The sequence below is a fragment of the Pseudopodoces humilis genome, chromosome 19 (genome assembly GCF_049639895.1).
Source record: "Pseudopodoces humilis isolate 2021_Gansu_Grassland_sample_001 chromosome 19, ASM4963989v1, whole genome shotgun sequence".
In the NCBI taxonomy this organism is placed as follows: domain Eukaryota; kingdom Metazoa; phylum Chordata; class Aves; order Passeriformes; family Paridae; genus Pseudopodoces; species Pseudopodoces humilis.
This window is the reverse complement of record NC_142218.1, coordinates 305,800-325,560: the sequence shown is the minus strand read 5'-3', so window position 1 is coordinate 325,560 and position 19,761 is coordinate 305,800. Positions and strand designations below refer to the sequence as shown.

The window sequence follows — 19,761 nt, the reverse complement described above, 5'->3', positions numbered from 1 at the left end:
GGGGCGTTTTGTACTCTTGGACTACAAACAAAAATTCCTAAGGTCTCAGGATCTCACTTTGTGCTAAGTCACGTGGATGTTTGCATATTCGTAATGAAAATCTACTGCAGATCCTGGGTCCTCTCAGGTGCAGTGGTATCCTGTGCGTCATCAGTCCTGTGTATGTGGGGATCATAATATATCAGCCCTGCTTTTCTTTTGTCTTGACTATCAGAGCCTCTGTACACTGCTCTGGACTTCAGCTCTAAAAATTTCAGGAGTGCAGAGTTGTTTTCCTACAACTCTTTGGTGCCTGTAAGATGACAGAAACTGTTTGGGTTATGCCAGTGCTGCTCTTGTTGTTCAAGGTACAGAGGACCTTGATCAAAAACTTCAGCCTTCTGTATATGGAGCCTGATGGTCTCCTTCCCTCCAGTACAGTGTTGTGTGGAGAGGACGTCCTTTGTCTCATTTTGAATTTTCAAGTTGCTGTGTTCCTCCAGCTGTGTTGGAGGGTTCTATTCTTTGTTTTGTTTTTTTTTGTTGTTGTCACTGGGTGAGAAGGCTTTTCACCTGGAGAAATTAGGGAGTTCCAGTGTTTTGGTCTTCCAAAATGATTTCTGCAAGTAGAGGTTGAAAGTATTGGTATTACTGCAATAATGTCTGTTTTAATGCATTGAGAGTTTTGCCAGAAAGGTAAGTAGTTGCAAGGGGTCTTTTTTGCTCTTGTGGCACTGACTGCAAGAGTACTCTTTCTGGCTGGAGAATTTATTTCTGAAATTTCTCCATGTGAGGCTGTTGGCAGTGGTTCTGGCTTGGTGTTACTGCTGGGTTGTACCTGACTGCAATATCTAGATCAAATTGCTTTATGGCTTCTGTTTTGTCTTTTACTTTTCCTCCTCCTTGTGATCGTTCTCATGAGCTTTATGAAGGCTCATTTTCAAGCTGATACCTGTAAACTAAGATGGTTTTGCTGTTGGGAGCAATTAGGAGGCATCTCAGCAATCCCCCCTCCTTTGTGCATGTATTTCTCAGCAATGGTGAGAAGAAAGTTTAGTATAGGTAATTCTGAAGAAAAAGGAGAAGAGTGCTACAGAGAACCTGAAAACTTTTGAGTTTCTCACTTTAGGCTTGAAATTGTGGTTAAATGCTTTAATTTTTTAAAATTAGGTGACTGGTTTGCATTGCTTAGTTTTCAAGGTTTTTTTCCTCATGTTATTTTCATGTAAGTTGTCCCTTAAATGTTACATAGCTGTATCTCTAAGTCACTTAGGATAAAGAATTTGAATAGTCTTGCTTAGACGTCTGTTGGGCAAATCCCAGCTGCTGCTAACGTACAGTAGCAGTCACTTAGACCATCCTGTTTCTGTTCTGAAACCAAGAATTTAGACTAAGCTGTTAGGAAAACAGGTTTATTGCAGTGATGACTGAAAGTTCCTTGTGATTCTCCTGGACTTCATTAGCCAAAGTTTGTCTTGTCCGACACTGTTTTGTTGGAGTCTTGAATATGAATGAGCAAGTAAAAGCTGATAATTTGCTGCCTGTCTTCTGACCTGACCATTGTTGGGCCACATGGCATCACAGGTTTTGTGAAAGTGAGTACTTGGCTTACAAAGAAGGTGACTCCTAGGCAGAAATTAATGGCTTATGATATGGTGCTTCTGTGCAGGTTAACAGGAACTGGGCAACAATTGTAGAGACAGTAGAAGCAAAGGAGAAACTTGAGATCTACAGCTTTACAAGCAAGTATCCTTAGAAAAACACAGTGAGAACACTGTAGAAAAGGGATTTTGAGAAGGTAACTTGGGCTCTCACCTTGTCCTAGGCAGTGTTCTGCTTGGTTTGTTCCAGTCATCTGGGGTTTCTTAATGGAGAACTCTCATGGAGTTCTGTAAATAAGATAGTACTAGTCAAGAGTGAGAATGGAGATTTTTGGAGTTGTGGTGGGTTGTGGGTTTTCCCTGCCCTTTTTTCCTCTTCCCTTTCCCCCCTCCTTTGTGCATGTATTTGAAAACTTACTTCTCAGATGTTCTTGTTTAGGTTTTGTTATTCATTACGTTTAGACAAATACTTAAAATATTTCTTTCACCATTTCCCTGAAAACTCATTGTCTTAATTATTTATAATTGTTTAGTTGGTCTGCATGTTGGTATTCTGGAGTCAATGTAATTGGTTTGTCTGGTTGCATTTAAATTGAAGTGGAGAGCACCATGTTTTACATCAGATGTGAAGGCGCAAGTTTATCCCATGTCTGGTAAGAAGGTAGCCTCTGGAATTAGTACCAGTATTTCCAGCTGCAGCTTTTGGCAGTTGTGCCATAGTTACTGAGGACCCTGAATGGACTCTCCCAGCAATAATTTGTCTGGACTTGAGCAGGAAATGGACTAATTTATCGTAGGTCAAAAAAAATCTGGTTTTGATTAATAGTGATCTCATCTCAGCATGTGCCTGTGTTTTATGTCTTTTCTCTTAATAAGTAGTTATCTTCTCTTAATAAGTAGTTTCTAAATGGTCTTTTTTCTTTATTTTTTTTTTCCAGTGTTGTACAGGGCCATATTTCCCTTGCTTTAACCTGGCCAGCACGGTTTTGGATCTTGGCCCACTACTTCCACCTGTGTCATGAAATGTTTAAAAAATGGGCATCCTCCTCTTTGTGGTGGATGCTGAGTTTAACTATAAGCATTACTGCTCCAATGAGGAGCAAGAAGACATTTTTCAGACAAATTGTGTGGCCAAATGGATTTAGTGAAAGACTACTTAATGTCTTCAGCCTGCCGTGTCTTTCAGGGTGTTTCACATCAATTTGTAGCCACAGCAGAAAGAATCAATTGTGTACAGATGGAAAGCCAAAGCCCAGTGCACGGCATTCAGTCTGTGCAGCAGTGCCTCTGCGCTTGGTGGAGATACAGGAAGAATGTTAACAGGTGTTGTTCTTTGCCTTTTGAACAACTCTACCAGGAGATCAAAATTCAGGGAGAACACGATAGGACAAATCTTACTGCTCCTGTATAGTCTGTTTCTGGGTACCCCATTAACTAACAGGACTGTCCTTAACATGAAAGCAAAGGGCAGATTACAATTTGTTCTAACAGACTCTGTGATGCCTGGAGAATTAAATTAGATTCAGTCAAGAGATAGGATTCCGTTTGTGGTTACGTGTCTGTATACAGCTAACTGCTGGGTTCACTGCTTCTGTGATTTGATGGCCATTAGGAATTTTAAGGAAGCTTCATTTACATATTTGCAGCACTTGAGTGATGGGAGCCAAGACAGCATTAGTGAACCTGTCTGCTCTGCATGGAGCCACTTCCGTTTGCTCTTGCACCTTCAATTTCATGGAACTTCTGATTTTAAAATGTTACACTCGAGCAAGTAATCTTGCCAGCATCACTTGGCATACAGGTCTGAGGCTGAGTTCCAGGACATGAATATTATGCTTTGCAGTCATCAGTATGTAGAACTTGCATGTGGACAAAAAAACAGGTGAAAATGGTTATAACAGTAACTGTAGCTCAGAATAGTTTGCACATACAAATGTGCCATGACTGACTCGCTCATGAGAAGTCCTGCCTATTCTGGGACTTGAAGTGATGTAGATGAAAGTGAGGAGATCATATTCTGTGTCTTACGGTCTGAAGTGCCACATATATTGATAACCACTAGGTACTCTTATGCATGCTGTGGGTGCTGCTAATGAAAATGCTGAAAAGTTCAGAGGCAAGGGTGGGTGAGCACTTGCAGCGTAGTATGAGTACAGACAGGAAATCTTGAATTCAAGTACTCAGGTGTCTTGTCTTTTCTTCTGCCATAGTTCTGGTCCAAAATTCAACAGTGCCATCAGAGGGAAGATTGGTCTGCCTCACAGCATCAAATTAAGGTTTTTGACTTTTCTCTGTTTTGTACTGCATGATTAATAGGTATTGTTTAGAACCAGGGGTGGTATATTGGAAGGTTTTCTTGTAATCTTGTTGATCTTTCTTTTTAGCAGACGTCGCTCCAGAAGCAAAAGTCCTTTCAGAAAAGACAAAAGCCCTGTTAGGTATGACTCTTTACATGTGTTTGGGTTTGTTTTTGTCCAGTTGGAGTTGGAAAAATGATAGTGAAATTGCTCTCCAGCTTATAAGTGACACTGGAATTCATTCAGAAAGCCAGTGAGAGAAGAGCATTGATAATATGTTGCTTTCTCCCCATGTCATAAAAGGTTGTAAATAATTTCAGTTGCAAAACAAGTCTTGATTTGTTTTTATGTTTCTGTATTCTCAATCATTTCCCCATTGTGATTTAAATAAGCTTTTGTGCTAAATTGTACTTAATAATCTAGGATATGGAATGGGAAAATACAAATGCTTCTTTTTGCCATTCAGTATTTATTTGTGTTATTTGTTGAGAGGCTATATGCCTCTGCAATCCACGAGCTGCTTATCCATTCTTAGACTTCTCATTTAAGGGAATAGGATTTAGATAGCTGCTAATGAGATTATTCTTCTACATTAATGCCATTAAATTTAACCAAATTAATTTTGTTTTTATGGACTGGAAAAATCTTATGGAGAATTTGTTTTGAATTTCTGTTGTGTTTTCTTAGTGATTAATATCTATGTGATTATTTTAATAAAAATACATATTACATGGCTGGAAACTCAATCCAGGATCCACCATGCTACTTCCTGTGTAACTCGTACTTGAGTACAAGTCAGATTTGTTTAGATTTAGTATTAAAAAATATGGTGCATCTAATTTCAGCTAATAGTTCAGTATTGAAATAAAATTACTCTAGTTCTTAATGTGTCAAAAATGAGAGTAATTCACTATTCATACTTCTTTATGGGTTAACTAGTAGAAACTATGAAATGAGGACTGTGAGTTCTCATTACATGGATGTCAGTCTTGTTTTATGTGGTGACTGTAGTGACTCCAAAGTGACTGGGTAAATGCAAGATGTGAGTTGGCAAAGCCTAGCTCACATTACTTGTCCAAGAATTTGGACATCCGGTCTGTGCTAGTTCACCCTGTTTGCCTTTGTGTTCTTGTCCTTCCATCCTTTTAAGGGAAAGGACATGCAAGCTCCATAGTGGTACCTGGTACCAGTTCTGGACAGTACCAAAATGGTACCTTTCTTTAGTTTATGCTTCTGCACATAAAATAGAATTTTCCAGTCATATTTGATGCTCACAATTGAAATAGGATGTTCAGTCATGTTATAAGTTACCATGTTAGTATTTGGTATTTCCTTTGGTTCTTAACTCTGCCTGTTTTTTAATACAGCAGGCATATTTTTTCTTATCAGACTGTGAAGTACTGATTGTTTACTGTTTCATGTGTGGTCCAGAGATGAGTTATTTTATTTCAGCTGATTTTTTAACTGAACTTTACTCTTTCCAGAGAACCTATTGATAATCTTACCCCTGAAGAGAGGGATGCTCGAACAGTGTTCTGTATGCAGTTGGCTGCAAGAATTCGACCAAGAGACCTGGAAGAATTTTTCTCTACAGTAGGGAAGGTAATTGATAGTGAAGTTTAAATAATTCTGAATTCTGCCTCAAACTGTCGTAGTACAACTTGAGCCCCGGTTTGGTATTTTTTCAGAATTGTAGGCATGTGGCTCTCTGGGGCTTCCTATAACTGTGCAAAAGGGGATTAATGATAAAGTAATTATTAAAAGCTTTGAATACGAAAATGTAGCTTCTCATTGTAGTTTTTTGATCATGCGATGTGAGGTAAAACATGTTGATGCAATTCTGACTTGGGTAACATGATTTTTCGTATTTTCTTTTTTCAGATGGGTCTGTCAGTTATAGTGTAATTTGAAAATTCATATAACTAAGTTGGAAAAACGTCATTTGCTTTATCAGCTGTAAGGTTCTGGTGTAAAGCATTAGAGTGCTTCAAGTTCTGTCACATCAGAAACAGAGCAGCAGCTTTAATGCTGGCTTGCCTCTGGGATATGTTTGTTACAAAAGGTGTATGCTGCTGTAGAATTAAAGCTGTTGGCTTGGCAGATATACGCAGTATTAGTACATGTCTGAGAAGTAGGCTGCATTAGGTTTTTTCCTTTTTCTCTAAAAGTATTTGCATCTCTGTTCTTGCCTTTCAGGTTCGTGATGTGCGAATGATTTCAGATAGAAATTCCAGACGTTCAAAGGGAATTGCATATGTTGAATTTGTTGATGTTAGTTCAGTACCCCTGGCAATAGGACTGACTGGACAGAGAGTCCTGGGTGTACCTATCATAGTACAGGCATCACAGGTAAGGAGTTGTAAACCTCCTTTTTTTCCATGCAGTTATGCCTCTTGTATCTTGATGAGAAACGTAGTGTTTGAAAATTTGGTTACCCCTGAATATTGGGAAAGCCACAACATAAGGATGATTATTTAAGCTAGTGATAATGAACTTTTGTTTCCCATAGATAATAGGCAAATTAAAGTGATTCAAAGTTGTGTAAAAGCAGTAGGAAAACACAGATCATAAGCAGGTAATAGTAAAGAAATTGTTAATGGTGTTACAGAAGTGAAGGCTATATTGTGTATGCTTTCCAGATAATTTGCTAGGTAGAAGCCAGAATTCTGCATGAAGTTGTTCAGTTTGAAGGCTTTTTTGGAATCTCTTGTCTACACTTTGGTCATGGTCTTGGGTTTTGTAGCTCTTAAGTTCAAGTCTGAACTTCATAGAATAGTCTGAATAGACTGCAGATCGTGCAATAGCTTCTGTATGTTTGGTAAATCTTCTAGATTATGTCTGATAAGCATTTACTTCTTATGTTAGGTGGTTTTATTTATTTCTTATCAAAGGTGAGTTTTTATTTTCTCTTTAGGCAGAGAAAAACAGAGCAGCAGCAATGGCAAATAATCTGCAGAAGGGCAGTGCTGGTCCTATGAGGCTCTATGTGGGATCATTACACTTCAACATAACTGAAGATATGCTTCGAGGAATCTTCGAGCCATTTGGCAGGGTAAACTTCAATATTTGGCATGTTATATTAGAATAGTTTATTTGAAAAACCTAGCTTAGTTGTAGAGCACTGGCAGCTTCTGGAAATAATACAGCTTCATACTCATGAAACACTTGTGGCTTTCTTGTACTGCTGTGCCTGTGCATCCATAGGCATTAGGTACGTGTGTAGTGCTGGAGACCAGATGAGAACTTGGATTTGTGGTGGTGTCCAGTGAATTTGACAGGCAGGTCTTAGAAAGTTCAGAATTCAATGAATACCTGAAAGTAAGGAATGGTGGGGGGAAAAGCCCCAAAACCAGACAGATTCTCTATGTTGTATCCTGCTCTGGCAACTTGTAGTATCTTTCCCTTCCAGGATTGTGAATGAGAGCCCCATTTCATGGGTTAAAAATGCAAAACACGGAACTGGGGCTGAGGTCTCTGAGAATAGTACTATCTATCATCTGTTTCTGGCGACTTTACTGCAGCTTCAGCTGATGTTAAGACCATGAACTAGTAGTGTGTCCTATACAGCTCTGACTTGGGCCCATTCTTAGTCCTGAGCATTGGGCAGCAGGATGCAGCATGGTAATAAGTTTATGTAGAGAGAATTATGGAAGTGAGATAAAACCTGAAGTTTCCTGTGGAGTTACAATATGTTAGCCCTACTGTTCTGGGGTATATATCATTTAGATAGGGGAAAATTTAAATATTCAATATGCTTCTTAATGGGTAAAAGGAAGTCTGTTGATGTTTGAGGGTTTTGCCTACTGTCTTTGGATATGAGCTCTGCCTCATACATGTAGTAGTAATGCTTTATTTTATTCATTAATGTTTTTAATAAATTTATTAATGTTTTATTCAGACTCAGTATGCATATCCCTATAAATCTCTTGTGCAAAACCCTGGAAAATTGCTACAATTTAAATTATAATCCACATGGCTGCTCTTCTGGTGGTTTGGGGTTTTCTTTTTCCATCAAGGTCTGGTAGTAGGATTAAGGTAGTTTAGGAAGCTTGTATGGAGACCTGTGAAGATCATTCCTTCTTATTCTATATACTCCAGTCCTTCCCAGTGCTACTTTATGGCTAATGGATAACTCAGCAATGTGTTTTAGATTCAGTAACCGTAAACTTCTAGGAGTTCCCATGTACAAATAGTTACTAAAATATATAGCTTTTTCTTAAAAAGCCTCATCAGTTATGCATACTGCTTTTCTTAGCTTGTAAAACAATTTCTCAGCATATGAAGTGCCGTGATTAGTGTGTTTAAGTTACAATCTGGTCATGTCTGCATGCTCATTCTGCTAGAATTATGCATCAGGACCAAGCCTCTACCTTTAGATGAGTTTAAAACCCTTACATTTACTGCTTCACTATCCAAGTACCTATTTAGCTATGTGTGTATTAATTTTGAAGTGAGGAAGGAATGAGAAGTTAATTTAAAAAAATAAGTTATAGTTTCACATTCATATGTGTATTTGAAAGGGGTATTTTCATGTTGTGGTTCTGATATTTTGGGGTTTGTTCCAAAATGTGTGATAATAAATAGCTTTATTCTTATCTTCAGATTGAAAGTATTCAGCTCATGATGGACAGTGAAACTGGACGCTCAAAAGGATATGGATTCATTACGGTATGACCAGAATTGCCAGGTTTCTTCGACAATTTCTGAGTGTAACCTTCCCATGTATGGAGAATATCTCTATATATGAACTTTCCTGTGTATATTTGTGTGGTTATATAATAGCAATCTAAACATAATAAAGTAAACATAATCTAAATTTGTTACACATGCATGGGAGCTACTAAATTGCTATTTGATAACTATATGTCTAATTTTAGAAGTGTCATGTTGCAGGATGCAGCACTGGCTTTTTTCTCTATTTCTGACCATTCTCTGGGTATTGTGAATATGTTTAAATGGGAATAGTTTCCTCTGTAGTCAGTGCCTGGAAATGCAGATACTATCTTCTGCAGGCAAAGACACTAGTAAAGACTGGTGTTTTTTATAGCTGAAAAATAATTCAATTTGAGCTCTTTAGGGGAAATAAAATTTTAGAGGCTGAAACTTTCAGTTGAAAACATCTTTCCTCTTTACCCTCAGGTACACAGTTTTGTGAACTTGAGTTTCTTGACTGACCTGGCAATTTGTCATGGGGGAAAAAGTCTCGGCTGGGACCTCTGGCACATGGACACAAATGAAACCAAACTTACTATATAGTTCATACTTGATGGTTTTAACACTGTTAAAATGCTTGTATGTTTATTTTGATGTTTCACAGCATAAAGCAGAACATATGTTAGGAATAACCAGTAAATACCGTGACAGTTGTAAGGTTGCAAAGGAATTGGGTGTCACTCTTTAAACAGAACCACAGCCAAGACTTCTGTTAATTGCAGTATCTAGATGATATAATTTCAGCAATATATTTAAATATGTAGCACCTAACTATGAAAAAGTAAATACCAAAATATGTGTGTGTTTGGTTTAAATGAAGAATACCAAGCATGTTTACATTAGCTTGTTGCTATTATATTAAAGAGCTTCTCCTATTTGCTTAATTGTGGATATTACATACAGCAGAGGCATTGCTGAATCCTGTAAGCAAGTATTTTTGAATTTATGTCTTTCCAATCTACAGTTCTCAGACTCTGAGTGTGCCAAAAAGGCCCTGGAACAACTCAATGGATTTGAGCTGGCTGGAAGGCCAATGAAGGTCGGACATGTAACTGAGCGTACTGATGCTTCCAGTGCTAGCTCATTTTTGGACAGTGATGAGTTGGAACGGACTGGAATTGACTTGGGAACAACTGGTCGCCTTCAGCTGATGGCAAGACTTGCAGAAGGTGTGTGCGATGTTGGATAACAAGTATGAGAAGAAGTTTTCAGAATTTGAATTAAAACACTCCACGGAACTGTTAGGATAAACGTATGAAACTTTAAAATGGGTGGTACTTTTTTATTTTTTGATAACAGGAAGATTTGTGATACTTCTGTTACTGCGTCCCTAACTGACTGAAAGGGCTTGCTCCAAGGTCTGTCTGTGTTCTGTTCTAGGTACTGGTTTGCAGATTCCTCCAGCTGCACAGCAGGCTCTGCAGATGAGCGGATCTTTGGCTTTTGGAGCTGTGACAGGTAAGAAATTATGACATAGATATGTATATATATATATATATATACATATATATATATATATATGTACACTTTATAAATTTGAGACAGGAGGTACTTAACTCTGTTGTTTGGTCTTCTAAAATGAGAACACAGGTATTGCAGCATGTTTTACAAACTGTAGAACGCTGCAAATCCATAAGCAAATAACTAGTGACAGTATATCACAATTTGGATGGGTGTGATCCACTTTGCATATTTTTTCCAAATCTCCTGTTTTTCATCCCAAACCTTTATCTCTTCAGTATTCTCTGTGCTAGTGGGGATTTATGTGTTTTACTGCAGCGTGTTGACTGTTAAAAATGGCAGGCTCAGAATTGGAAGAGGATTGACCCCTTTAGAAAAACCAGAGCTGTACAAGGGGCAGGAAGGTTATTAGGACTTTATGGAGGACACATCACAAAGATGGCAGCAGTGTTTTTACAGCATATGTCCTTGTGAGGAAAGACATTTTATGTCAGGGAATACATGTGTTGGTTGGATTTGGCTGTAGTTGTGTGTTCTGCAGGTGAGTATGCTGGAATGAGGCTGAGGGATGCGATTGCTGCTACTTAGTTCATAGCTGGCCTGAAAAACAAACTATTCATGGGATCTTCAGAACTAGAGCAGTGAGTAACCTCCCTGAGGGTTACGTTTTTTTTTTTTTTCTACTTTTGATTAATACTCTGAAAAAAGGATATGAGTCTGTCATAGCAGTAGAAAACAGCTGAATGTCACAAATAACCAGAGGCTGGAATGTGTGGGAAGTGTCAGGAAAGTAGGAAAGAAAAGGTGGCATTATTGTTTGCCTTCTAACAGAGCTTGTGATGGAAATAATTCAGATTTAATACGATAGACTGATTCATGTTACTGAAGTTCAGGTGCAGTCTTAAAAAGAGCATACATAGGAAGCTGTAGACAGTTGCTAAAAGAATATAATAGAGCTGTTCTACAGATGTGCCCTTGGAAGGAAAAGGAACTGGCCAATGACAGAAAAAATGTCAATTGTCTGCTTGAGAAGGATGAAGAATGTACAGGCAAGGAAAAGGTGTATCTAGTCCAGAAAGAGAAGGGAGTGGTAACCACCACTGAAGTTAGATCAACATTATTGCAGGTTATAAAGTGGTGTGGCAGTCTTGTATAGTAGGCAATTAGGAATAAGAATAGTGTTTTAAAAAAACACCAGTCCTTTTCCTCCCCTGCGTTTGAAACCAACAAGATCAAGAAAGTCCAGGCTTGCTAAATCAAGAACATGGGCAAAAATGTCTGACACAGCTGAATGATTCAGGTAGTATGGAATCAGCATGAGAAAACATGGCTGCAAGAAATAAATTATGAGGCTGAATACAGGTGTTAGAGGACGATGCAAGTTTAGCAACTGTAGAAATAAGGGTGGTAGGGGTAGCATTGTTCATTCCATTTGCATTGTACAAAAGGAATAATGCAGACATGTGCAACTTAAGTAACTTTGGAAAAAGATAAAGCTTTTTACTGACGTAGAGTCATGAGCTATCCCCAAAATGAGATTTGGTTATGGATTAAAGATCTCTTTACTCTTGTTAGAGAAAATTACTACCAGGAATTATGTCATTGTGGGAGACTTTAACTTCCCCGATACAGATTGGAGAAGAATTGCTAGTAATAATGGTGGGGCCCAGATATTCCTGGATGTGATATCCGACAAATTTCTTCATCAAACACTCACTGACTCATGAAGAGGGGATGCTATTTTAAACTCAATTTGGTAAGTAATGAAGATGTTATGGATGAGAATAGAAATTACCATTGACTTGAGGGATCATGAGTTGCTCGCATTTAAATGGAAGGATACACCATCAGGTCTAACTGATGGTTGAAGAAACAAGGTAATTAAGTCATCTGGTCTGAGCAACTTGGGTGTTTGATCAGGCAGGATGTGAAAAGTTTGTTCTGTTTCACATTGCTAATGCTGTGTTGGATCTGTATTCTACAGAAAGAAGAAAAAGTCCTGTTAGTGTGGGCTCCATGCTAAACCTGGGTGATGAGCTGCCTCAAAAGAAATAAGGAATGACCACACAGCCTATGAATAATAGGAAAAAGGACTGATAATAAAACAATATTTTTAGTTTGGGAAACAGATAAAAATATGATCTGACTGTTGGCAGACAATTATCAGTTGAGTTAGACATTGTAAAAACTATGAAAGGAATAGATGAAGGTTTATCAACTCTTGAAGAAAAATAGAATAAAGGAAGGAAGTGGGACTCAGATGAATGAAAAACTACTCCCAAGATGTTTCTATGTTTTTTGTTGTGTCAATTTGTAGTGATCATAAGGTTTGGAATTTGAGGAGGGTAAGCTAAGAATATGTAGTTAAAAAATAAAAAAAATTACTGCCGAGGTATAAACAAAGCTAAAAGTAAGAGGCTAATGTAAACAGTTCAGAGGAGTAAAAGTGTCATGAAATGAGTGATGGAATACATGTGTTAAACATGAGGTCTTATTTCTGGTACTGTCAATAAATGTTTTAAGTCCATGATACAGTATAAAGCTGAAGCATGTGACTCTAAATTATGTACACTTGAAGGAAGAAGAATGTGGTGTGGCCAGATTCTGGTCCCTTTACTTACTCTGCTCCTTCAGAAGTCATACTAAAGAAGGGTACACTGGAGAATATTACTCAAGTATAGCATAGTGTCAGAAACTGCATTTAAAGACCAGCTGTCTCTGATAAAACTGCCTTTCCTTGGCAGAGGAGGAGCAGCTTAGCTTCTTGATGATCTTTAGACTCCTGTCATTTGGAAGTTATTAAACTGGAGAAGTGAGTAATATAGGAAGTACAAGGTGTATCAAGAAGCTGGCTCAGAGAAAGAATTTTTTTTTTACAGGTGAAAGCTGGGAAAGTTGGAGGCTGTTACTAAAGCCAGAGTTCATATACTGGGCTGGTTTTGTGTAATATTTATATGAATGAAAATGGTCAGCAGTAGGAAAGAGGTGAATAAATGCACAGGTGCTGTTGACAAGAAATTCTTGGGGTGTTGTGTATTGTTCACCTCTTTAGGATTAAATCAAATTCCAGTCGCATAGTCTGGGATTTTAGCAGTGGAAGAATGGCCAGGGAGGAGAAAAATGACTAAATACTTCAGTTACCAGTGCCAGAAAATGACCTGGCAGCATGATGCATTGTTAAAATACCAGCTGTGTTCCTAGAGGCAAGTACACCTGAGCTTCTGATGTGTAATATATAGATCCACAAACAACTTCTAGTAATCCATGTTCAAGAGGGAGTCAATCAAACTAAAGTAGGGAAGGTAAAGAATTAGTTTTAGGGGACACCTCAGGCTATTATTCCTATGGAGAAAATTCCAACAGGACAAAGAATTTTAAGTTGAACAGTTATAGCAATGTACTCCCTCCCTGTTCTCTTTCTGAACATAGGAAATTTAAATAATCAGCTTATAGAACATTCTTCTAATGCTTTGTGGGACAAAGCATTCCTTACTTGTGGAAGGAGCTGTCTGTTTATGGAAAAAATTGAGATGGTGTGCTGAAAAAGAGGCAGGGAGATAGGTATTAACATCCTGGACCTCCATTTAGTCTCTGTTCTGAGTAGTAACTTGGGACACTGGGTTACACTTGGCAGGCTTCGGCCTATTTAAAGTCATCTGGATTTTGAAATAAACAGCTTTTTATTTTAAGACACAAAATGCTTTCAAAGATACATTTTTATTTCTGCTTCCTCTGTAATATTAAATACGTACTCCCATCATGCTAAACTTGCTGTTCTTATAGTTGGTATATAATGAAAAAGTTACTTCGATCTGAATTTGACAGATGTTTTAGTTTTCGTATACTATTTAAAACTGTTTGTAGGGAAACATAAGTTAACAGTAAAGAGTGACAACGAATTTCTTAATTCTGAGTGATTTTGGAAGGGAGAGGAAATGACCGTTCTTCAGTAATGACCAACAAGATAATCCGGTTAGTTGATAAAAGATCTGGAGAACAGCAGGTTATGTTCCAAAGGTGGTAAATAGTTAACCTATGAAGCTGTTGCACAAGATAGTGGTAGCAAACTTTGCTGTGTTTAGGACAGATCTTACTTGGCCCTGGACAGATTTTGCATTGATGATATGTGCAGGTTTACGACATTAGGTGTCGGAATTCTGGAGCATTTGGCTGTAGGAGCCCCAGGCTGACCCACATTGACAAGTTCAGCTGAGCATGATGGATTGGAATTACAGCAGAAAAAGTGTCTGTCCTCATTTAAATTGAGAAAGTCCAGATATTTGTGGATATCTTTAAAATGCCTTTGTTTCCAAAAGAGTCTGAGTGTTAATTAACTAGGTAATTAGTTACAGATTTGGGCAAAACCATGCAGTTTCTGCAGAGAATACAGGCTAAGGCAGCCTTTGCTATTGTGATATTTCCCATTCTATGGAGGTGAGGACTTTCTGTGTTCAGATCTGAATGGAAACATGCCAAACATAGCCAGCTCTTTTTACAGCTCAGCCTTCAGAGCCTGCTTCTTCCAGCTCTTGCTTTTCAGTATGGTTCTTGGTACATGTTCTTTGCAAGGCACTTGGAAAGGCACGTGAGGAAAATTTAGAGAAAAAAACGTTTATTCCTGTCAGTGTTGTAGAGGAGATTTTATTAGAAAGGGAAAAAGTATGTTGGTACTGGTGCCTTCAGGTATTTCCAGGTAAGCTTGGAAGCTTACTTGGTGCTCATCACTTTGCTATTCTCTAAATGAGTGAATTAAGGCAATGGTTTGCTTCAGTGAGTGAATTAAGGTGATGGTTTGCTTCAGTCTTCTCACACCTAGTGTCTGTTAAATGGAACTGTGGTAGAAGTGGCTTATGTTTACAGTTCTTGAATTCTGAAGTTTTCTGTTAGTTCAAAGATGTCAAGTATTGAAGTAATGTACTTGGAAACAGCTAGAAAGTCTGCATTTATTTGCTCTCATCACTTTGAATTGGGACAAGTGTATGTTATTAAACAAGTAAAAAATGATATTGTTAAACAAGTACATAATGTTTTCTAGGCAAATTACATGTTCTGAACACTTGAAAATGTTTTGAATTTGAAAAATACCAAAGTTACTTGTATAATTATGCTACCCATATGAAAGGCTAGCAGATGAAGTATTGCCATAATTTACTTAAATTGAAATTTGATAACAACTTTAAGAATGTCAGGTTTGGATAGCTGTGTGCTTAACTGCTTTTAGGTAGTAAATATGTCAAACCTCTAATGCATATCAGAATTGCTGTAATGATTTTCTTGTGGAGTAAAACATGTATTGTAAAGAGCTCAATCACAGCAAAAGCAAGCTGAGAGTGATACATTGAATTAAAGGAGATGGTCATATCTATCCTTCTGAGGTATTGTTTCTCTTTAAAATGCTTTGTGGTCATGGAATCTGTCAAGTACAGAATATTCCAGCAGAGAAGCTGAAATTAGTGAAACTACTCACAACTAGAGCAGTGATACTGGAATAAGTTCTTAAGCACAGAAATATAAGCTGAACAATGTGGCTGGCAGGTGATGATATGGTGATGCTAAAAAGTGTTCTAATTAACTTCTCTATTTTTCTTTAGATTTGCAAACAAGACTGTCTCAGCAGAATGAAGGTAAACTAGCATTTGATATGACTTGTAATTAGTAGGTTTTATTTCAGGTGTCTGTAGGGGAGATGCTTCTGGTATAGGGTTTGGCCATACCTGAGAAATTGTGTCCTGTTAGTCGTTTGTGGGGAATCATGCTGTGATTGATTTTTTTGACTGAAAATTCTTTATAGTATTTTCACCAGTGTTGGTAACATTCCTCAGCCATGTGCTAGTGCAAGAAAATCTGTGGGCTGGTATTTGTTGTTGGGTAGGAGTGTTCTCCCTTCCTTAAAGAGGGGTCATTTGAGAATCAGGAGTTTGGGTTTACTGTCTCTGAGTTGCTCATTATGTGACTGCACAACCCTTAATGTCTGAAGTATATGGGGAAGAGGGCTGTTAGTGCAATTACACTGACAGAAGCCTGAAGCCTATGGAAGGGCAGCCTGTGGGACAGTGTTTAATACAATGCACTGGGATGATGAGAAGCAATAAATGACAAGTAGTAATTTCACAGTTACAGGGAAAGCAATTTCAGTTGTCAAATGTTTCCTACAGTATGTGTTATCAAGGGATGAAAGTGTAGGTACACTTTTGAAGCATAATTCAACATGCTTAAAACAGGTTTTAAGAATTCCCCAAGGTGTCTGTCCTTTGCTGTGCAGTCAGCTGGGGTGGTGCCGTCCTGAGCTGCTGCTGGACTTCTATGAGGAGCAGAACATTAAAGGTGCTGCTGACATACAACTCAGGCAGCCATTTTAGATGCAAATGAAGATGTGTGCCTTTTAATGTTTAAATGGAAAATCTGCCAAAATCAATGTACACTATTATATTTTCACTTACCTTCAACTGTGATTCATAATGTGCTGGTTTTTGTATTGATCAGTTTAAATGTATCTATCATCAGTAGTGTCTGGTTCTGAGTTTTGCTTTCCTGCCTTTAATTTCTGTTTAGTCAGAGCTGTTTCTATTATGCTGAATCAATTAGAACCATGCATAGTGGGTTCTTAGATATGCTAATGGGTTTTTTTCCATTACAACAGTTCTGGCTGCAGCTGCTTCTGTACAACCACTTGCAACACAGTGCTTCCAGCTTTCCAACATGTTTAATCCTCAAACGTAAGTGATTTATCATTGTCTGATTGGCATTTGTCAATGGCTTTAACATGTAAGAAATAAATTGGAATATTGCAGGAGTGTATTTAATGGGTTTTGGGGGTAGATTTTGTCTGAGTGATATCTCTCCTGTTTTTCCTTCCCCTGTACAGTGAAGAAGAAGCTGGCTGGGACACAGAAATTAAAGATGATGTGATTGAGGAATGTAACAAACATGGAGGAGTTATCCACATCTATGTTGACAAAAATTCAGCTCAGGTATGCTTGGTTCTGGGGGGGAACACACTGAGCAGATGTTCTGAGTTCTGTTGCTCCCTTTTGTCTAGGGGGAGCATTACAAATACGGGGCTTTTCCTAAATGGTACCTAAATTTCTTAGTTTGTGCACAATGTAGGTGGTTCCCTCCCGTTGTAAATCATTGTGTGTAACTTTGGATGCGTGTACAAGCAGCTTTCTGGTGCTTTGTTTACCCAGCTGAAGTTCCTGTAGAAGAGCAGTGACCAGTTCAGGCATTTGGCATTTCCCTTAAGCTGTGCTTTTCCCAGAAGTCATGGACTTCACTTTCCTCTTTTTAGAGCATAAGCTTCAGCAGAAAGGGCCCTTGGTCCAATAGAATCATGGTGTACATGTAAATGTGTGCCTCATCCCATGCTTAGAAATAGTTGTGGTCACTCATGACATTAAAGACTTGCAGTGGGTAGTCTGAGGGCCTGGACTTAGAACAGGGAAAAGACTGCTGCTGCTGACTCAATTCCAGATTTGTGTCTGCATTTTAAACTGGTGAATATATTTTTCTTCTGACTTCGCCTTGTTTACGTACTCCCCAGACCAGTTATCTCTTCTCTGTATTTTGGGTCTTAGAATGGATAAACTCTGGAAGGTCTGTAAATAGATAAACTATCTTGAACCATTTTCTAAAAGAACTTTTGTTTGGGCTGTGAATTCAGTTTTTGGATGGTTTCACAGTTGGGTTAATTTCTATCCATCAGACCCTAAAAGTATCTTCTTGTGCAGCGGTACAAGACTGAAATCCATGTTCCTGTTGGTATGCTTAGGTGGGATTGCTCTGCTGCAGTGATCCACTTGGTACTCACCAACCATTGCTGTCTTTTGCAGCTGCCCCAATGTCACCTAAAACACATTCTTGTGGGTTACAGAGAGGTTAGATAAGGGGCTGCAGTATAGCATATCAAACGTGCTGCCTTACCTGGCATCTTAGAATCTTCAAGATCACAGCTGTGATCTTGGACCGTTGGACTGATGAGAGGCAGAAACCTTGCCCACAATGTGTTTGTTACTTAGAGAAAACAAAGTGTTCTTTGACACAAAAAAAACCCCAAAACAGCCAACAACCCAGAACACTTCCCACCTCCAAAAAACCCTCCTAGCCACCAAAAATAAAAAAAATCACTGCACAACCCCTCAAAACTACATCAGCCCTCGAGATACCTCACATAGGTTCTAAGCACATTGAGCTGCAAAACTCTGTTTCACATTTGCAGATGGATTTAAAATAAAAAACTACAAGCTACTATGTAATGAGTTAATTTTTCATAAGAAAATTAAACATTTTGTCGTAGTAGCACAGCAGTGACCCAGATACAAAATACCTACTGATACAGTTTCCATTGTACCATTGTGTTTTCTAGGTTTAAATTCTGGGCACCTTCAGGGCTCTGTCCCAGACAGACTTCCATGCTGAGGGCTTTGGAGGTTGGCTTATCAGGGTGTGATCTGTTGTGGATGAAACAGTTGCAGTCCCAGCTGAGTGCATGGCTCATGTACCCCACCTATCTGTGCTGCTGGGTGTTAGGGAATACCACAGCTTTGTGTTCCTGTGCCTTATTTTGGGCATTTAAGCAGCTTAGGTGCCTTTGCAGGGGGAGGCTGAAAGCAGAGCTGTATGTGTTAATTGATTGCTTAGTGCCTTAATCACTGATCCCTAAGCTCAGGTTCACTCCATGAGAAAAGAATGAGTTAGATTGCAGTGGGGAGAGTTAATACAGGCTGACTAAAGCTGCTAAGGAAAGGCTAGAGTCTGTTTTTTAATATACTATTTTCCTGAACAATCTGTTTCAGCTAGAATTGATTTTCTTGGGTATTACTGATGGTGTGTTTTTAAGCAGGCAGCCAGAAAAATGCCACATATTACTTTGGGCATCTGTGTGTCTTGGAGTTGTTGGATGTGATTGTTGCAGTTCTCTTGATTAGGGAGGCAAAGTTCTTGATCTGCAGATGGGAAACTCCAGGTGTCTCTGGTGAAGTTCAAAGATCAGTCTGTCATTCACCTTGGGAACTATCTCAGGCTCTTCCTGCCCTGCTGGGATGGGATTTTCCCTTTGCCTCAGTTCTTGTTCAAGAAAGACATGCTGATGTTTATGTAGAGTTTTTATGGCAACAGTCTTGCTTGAAATGCTGCTTGTCCTTCTCATCTGGGGGAATGGGGAGTGCTTGGTTCTTGTGGAATCCAGATTATCACCTTGCATGTTGAGTGAAGCATATGTGGTTGAGGTTAGTGCCTTGGGGGCAGCCAGGCCCCTTGTGCTCTTTTTCACATGGTGTCAATGATTCATGTCATGGTGAATGAGGAGCCTTTAGCTCTACTCTCTAAAAGGCTCTCAGGAACAGAATAGCCATCCGTGGCTCAGTGATTGCCAGTCAAAGGCATGTTTGGGCTGTCTTGGAAAATCCTATTCAGAAAAATTGAAAGCTGCAGTAACTGCCACAGTGGAGTAGTGCCTGCCAGTACTACTGTCCCCTTCTCTTGTGCTCATCCTGTGTGATTAATGCCATGGTGGAGCAGGTGTGCCTCTTGTCACAGCCATGTCCAGGGGTGGCTGAGGAACAGCACTGGGGAAATGTCTCCCGACTCCTCACAGGCTACACTGTTCTGTCTTGCAGGGCAATGTGTATGTTAAATGTCCTTCCATCGCTGCTGCCATCGCAGCTGTCAATGCTTTGCACGGGAGGTGGTTTGCAGGTGAGTGTTCCATGTAC

At 38.9% G+C, this 19,761-nt stretch overlaps 1 protein-coding gene across 5 annotated transcripts in view; it reads left to right on the top strand.

Annotated features, from left to right (window-relative positions):
* RBM39 (RNA binding motif protein 39) overlaps window positions 1-19,761 on the top strand; it is a 30,352-nt gene that overhangs the window by 9,508 nt on the left and 1,083 nt on the right. The window contains exons 5-16 of one of the 5 annotated variants that reach the window (XM_088064431.1): window positions 3,791-3,856; window positions 3,968-4,018; window positions 5,362-5,479; window positions 6,074-6,226; window positions 6,792-6,929; window positions 8,480-8,545; window positions 9,555-9,759; window positions 9,971-10,048; window positions 15,643-15,675; window positions 16,692-16,767; window positions 16,917-17,022; window positions 19,666-19,744. In XM_088064431.1, coding sequence (XP_087920557.1) covers window positions 3,791-3,856; window positions 3,968-4,018; window positions 5,362-5,479; window positions 6,074-6,226; window positions 6,792-6,929; window positions 8,480-8,545; window positions 9,555-9,759; window positions 9,971-10,048; window positions 15,643-15,675; window positions 16,692-16,767; window positions 16,917-17,022; window positions 19,666-19,744 — 1,169 coding nt within the window. Of the gene's footprint in view, window positions 1-3,790; window positions 3,857-3,964; window positions 4,019-5,361; window positions 5,480-6,073; window positions 6,227-6,791; window positions 6,930-8,479; window positions 8,546-9,554; window positions 9,760-9,970; window positions 10,049-11,626; window positions 11,808-15,642; window positions 15,676-16,691; window positions 16,768-16,916; window positions 17,023-19,665; window positions 19,745-19,761 lie in introns of those variants that run through there. The other 4 variants (XM_005532204.3, XR_001332112.2, XR_001332113.2 and 1 more) reach the window with 4 other exon arrangements.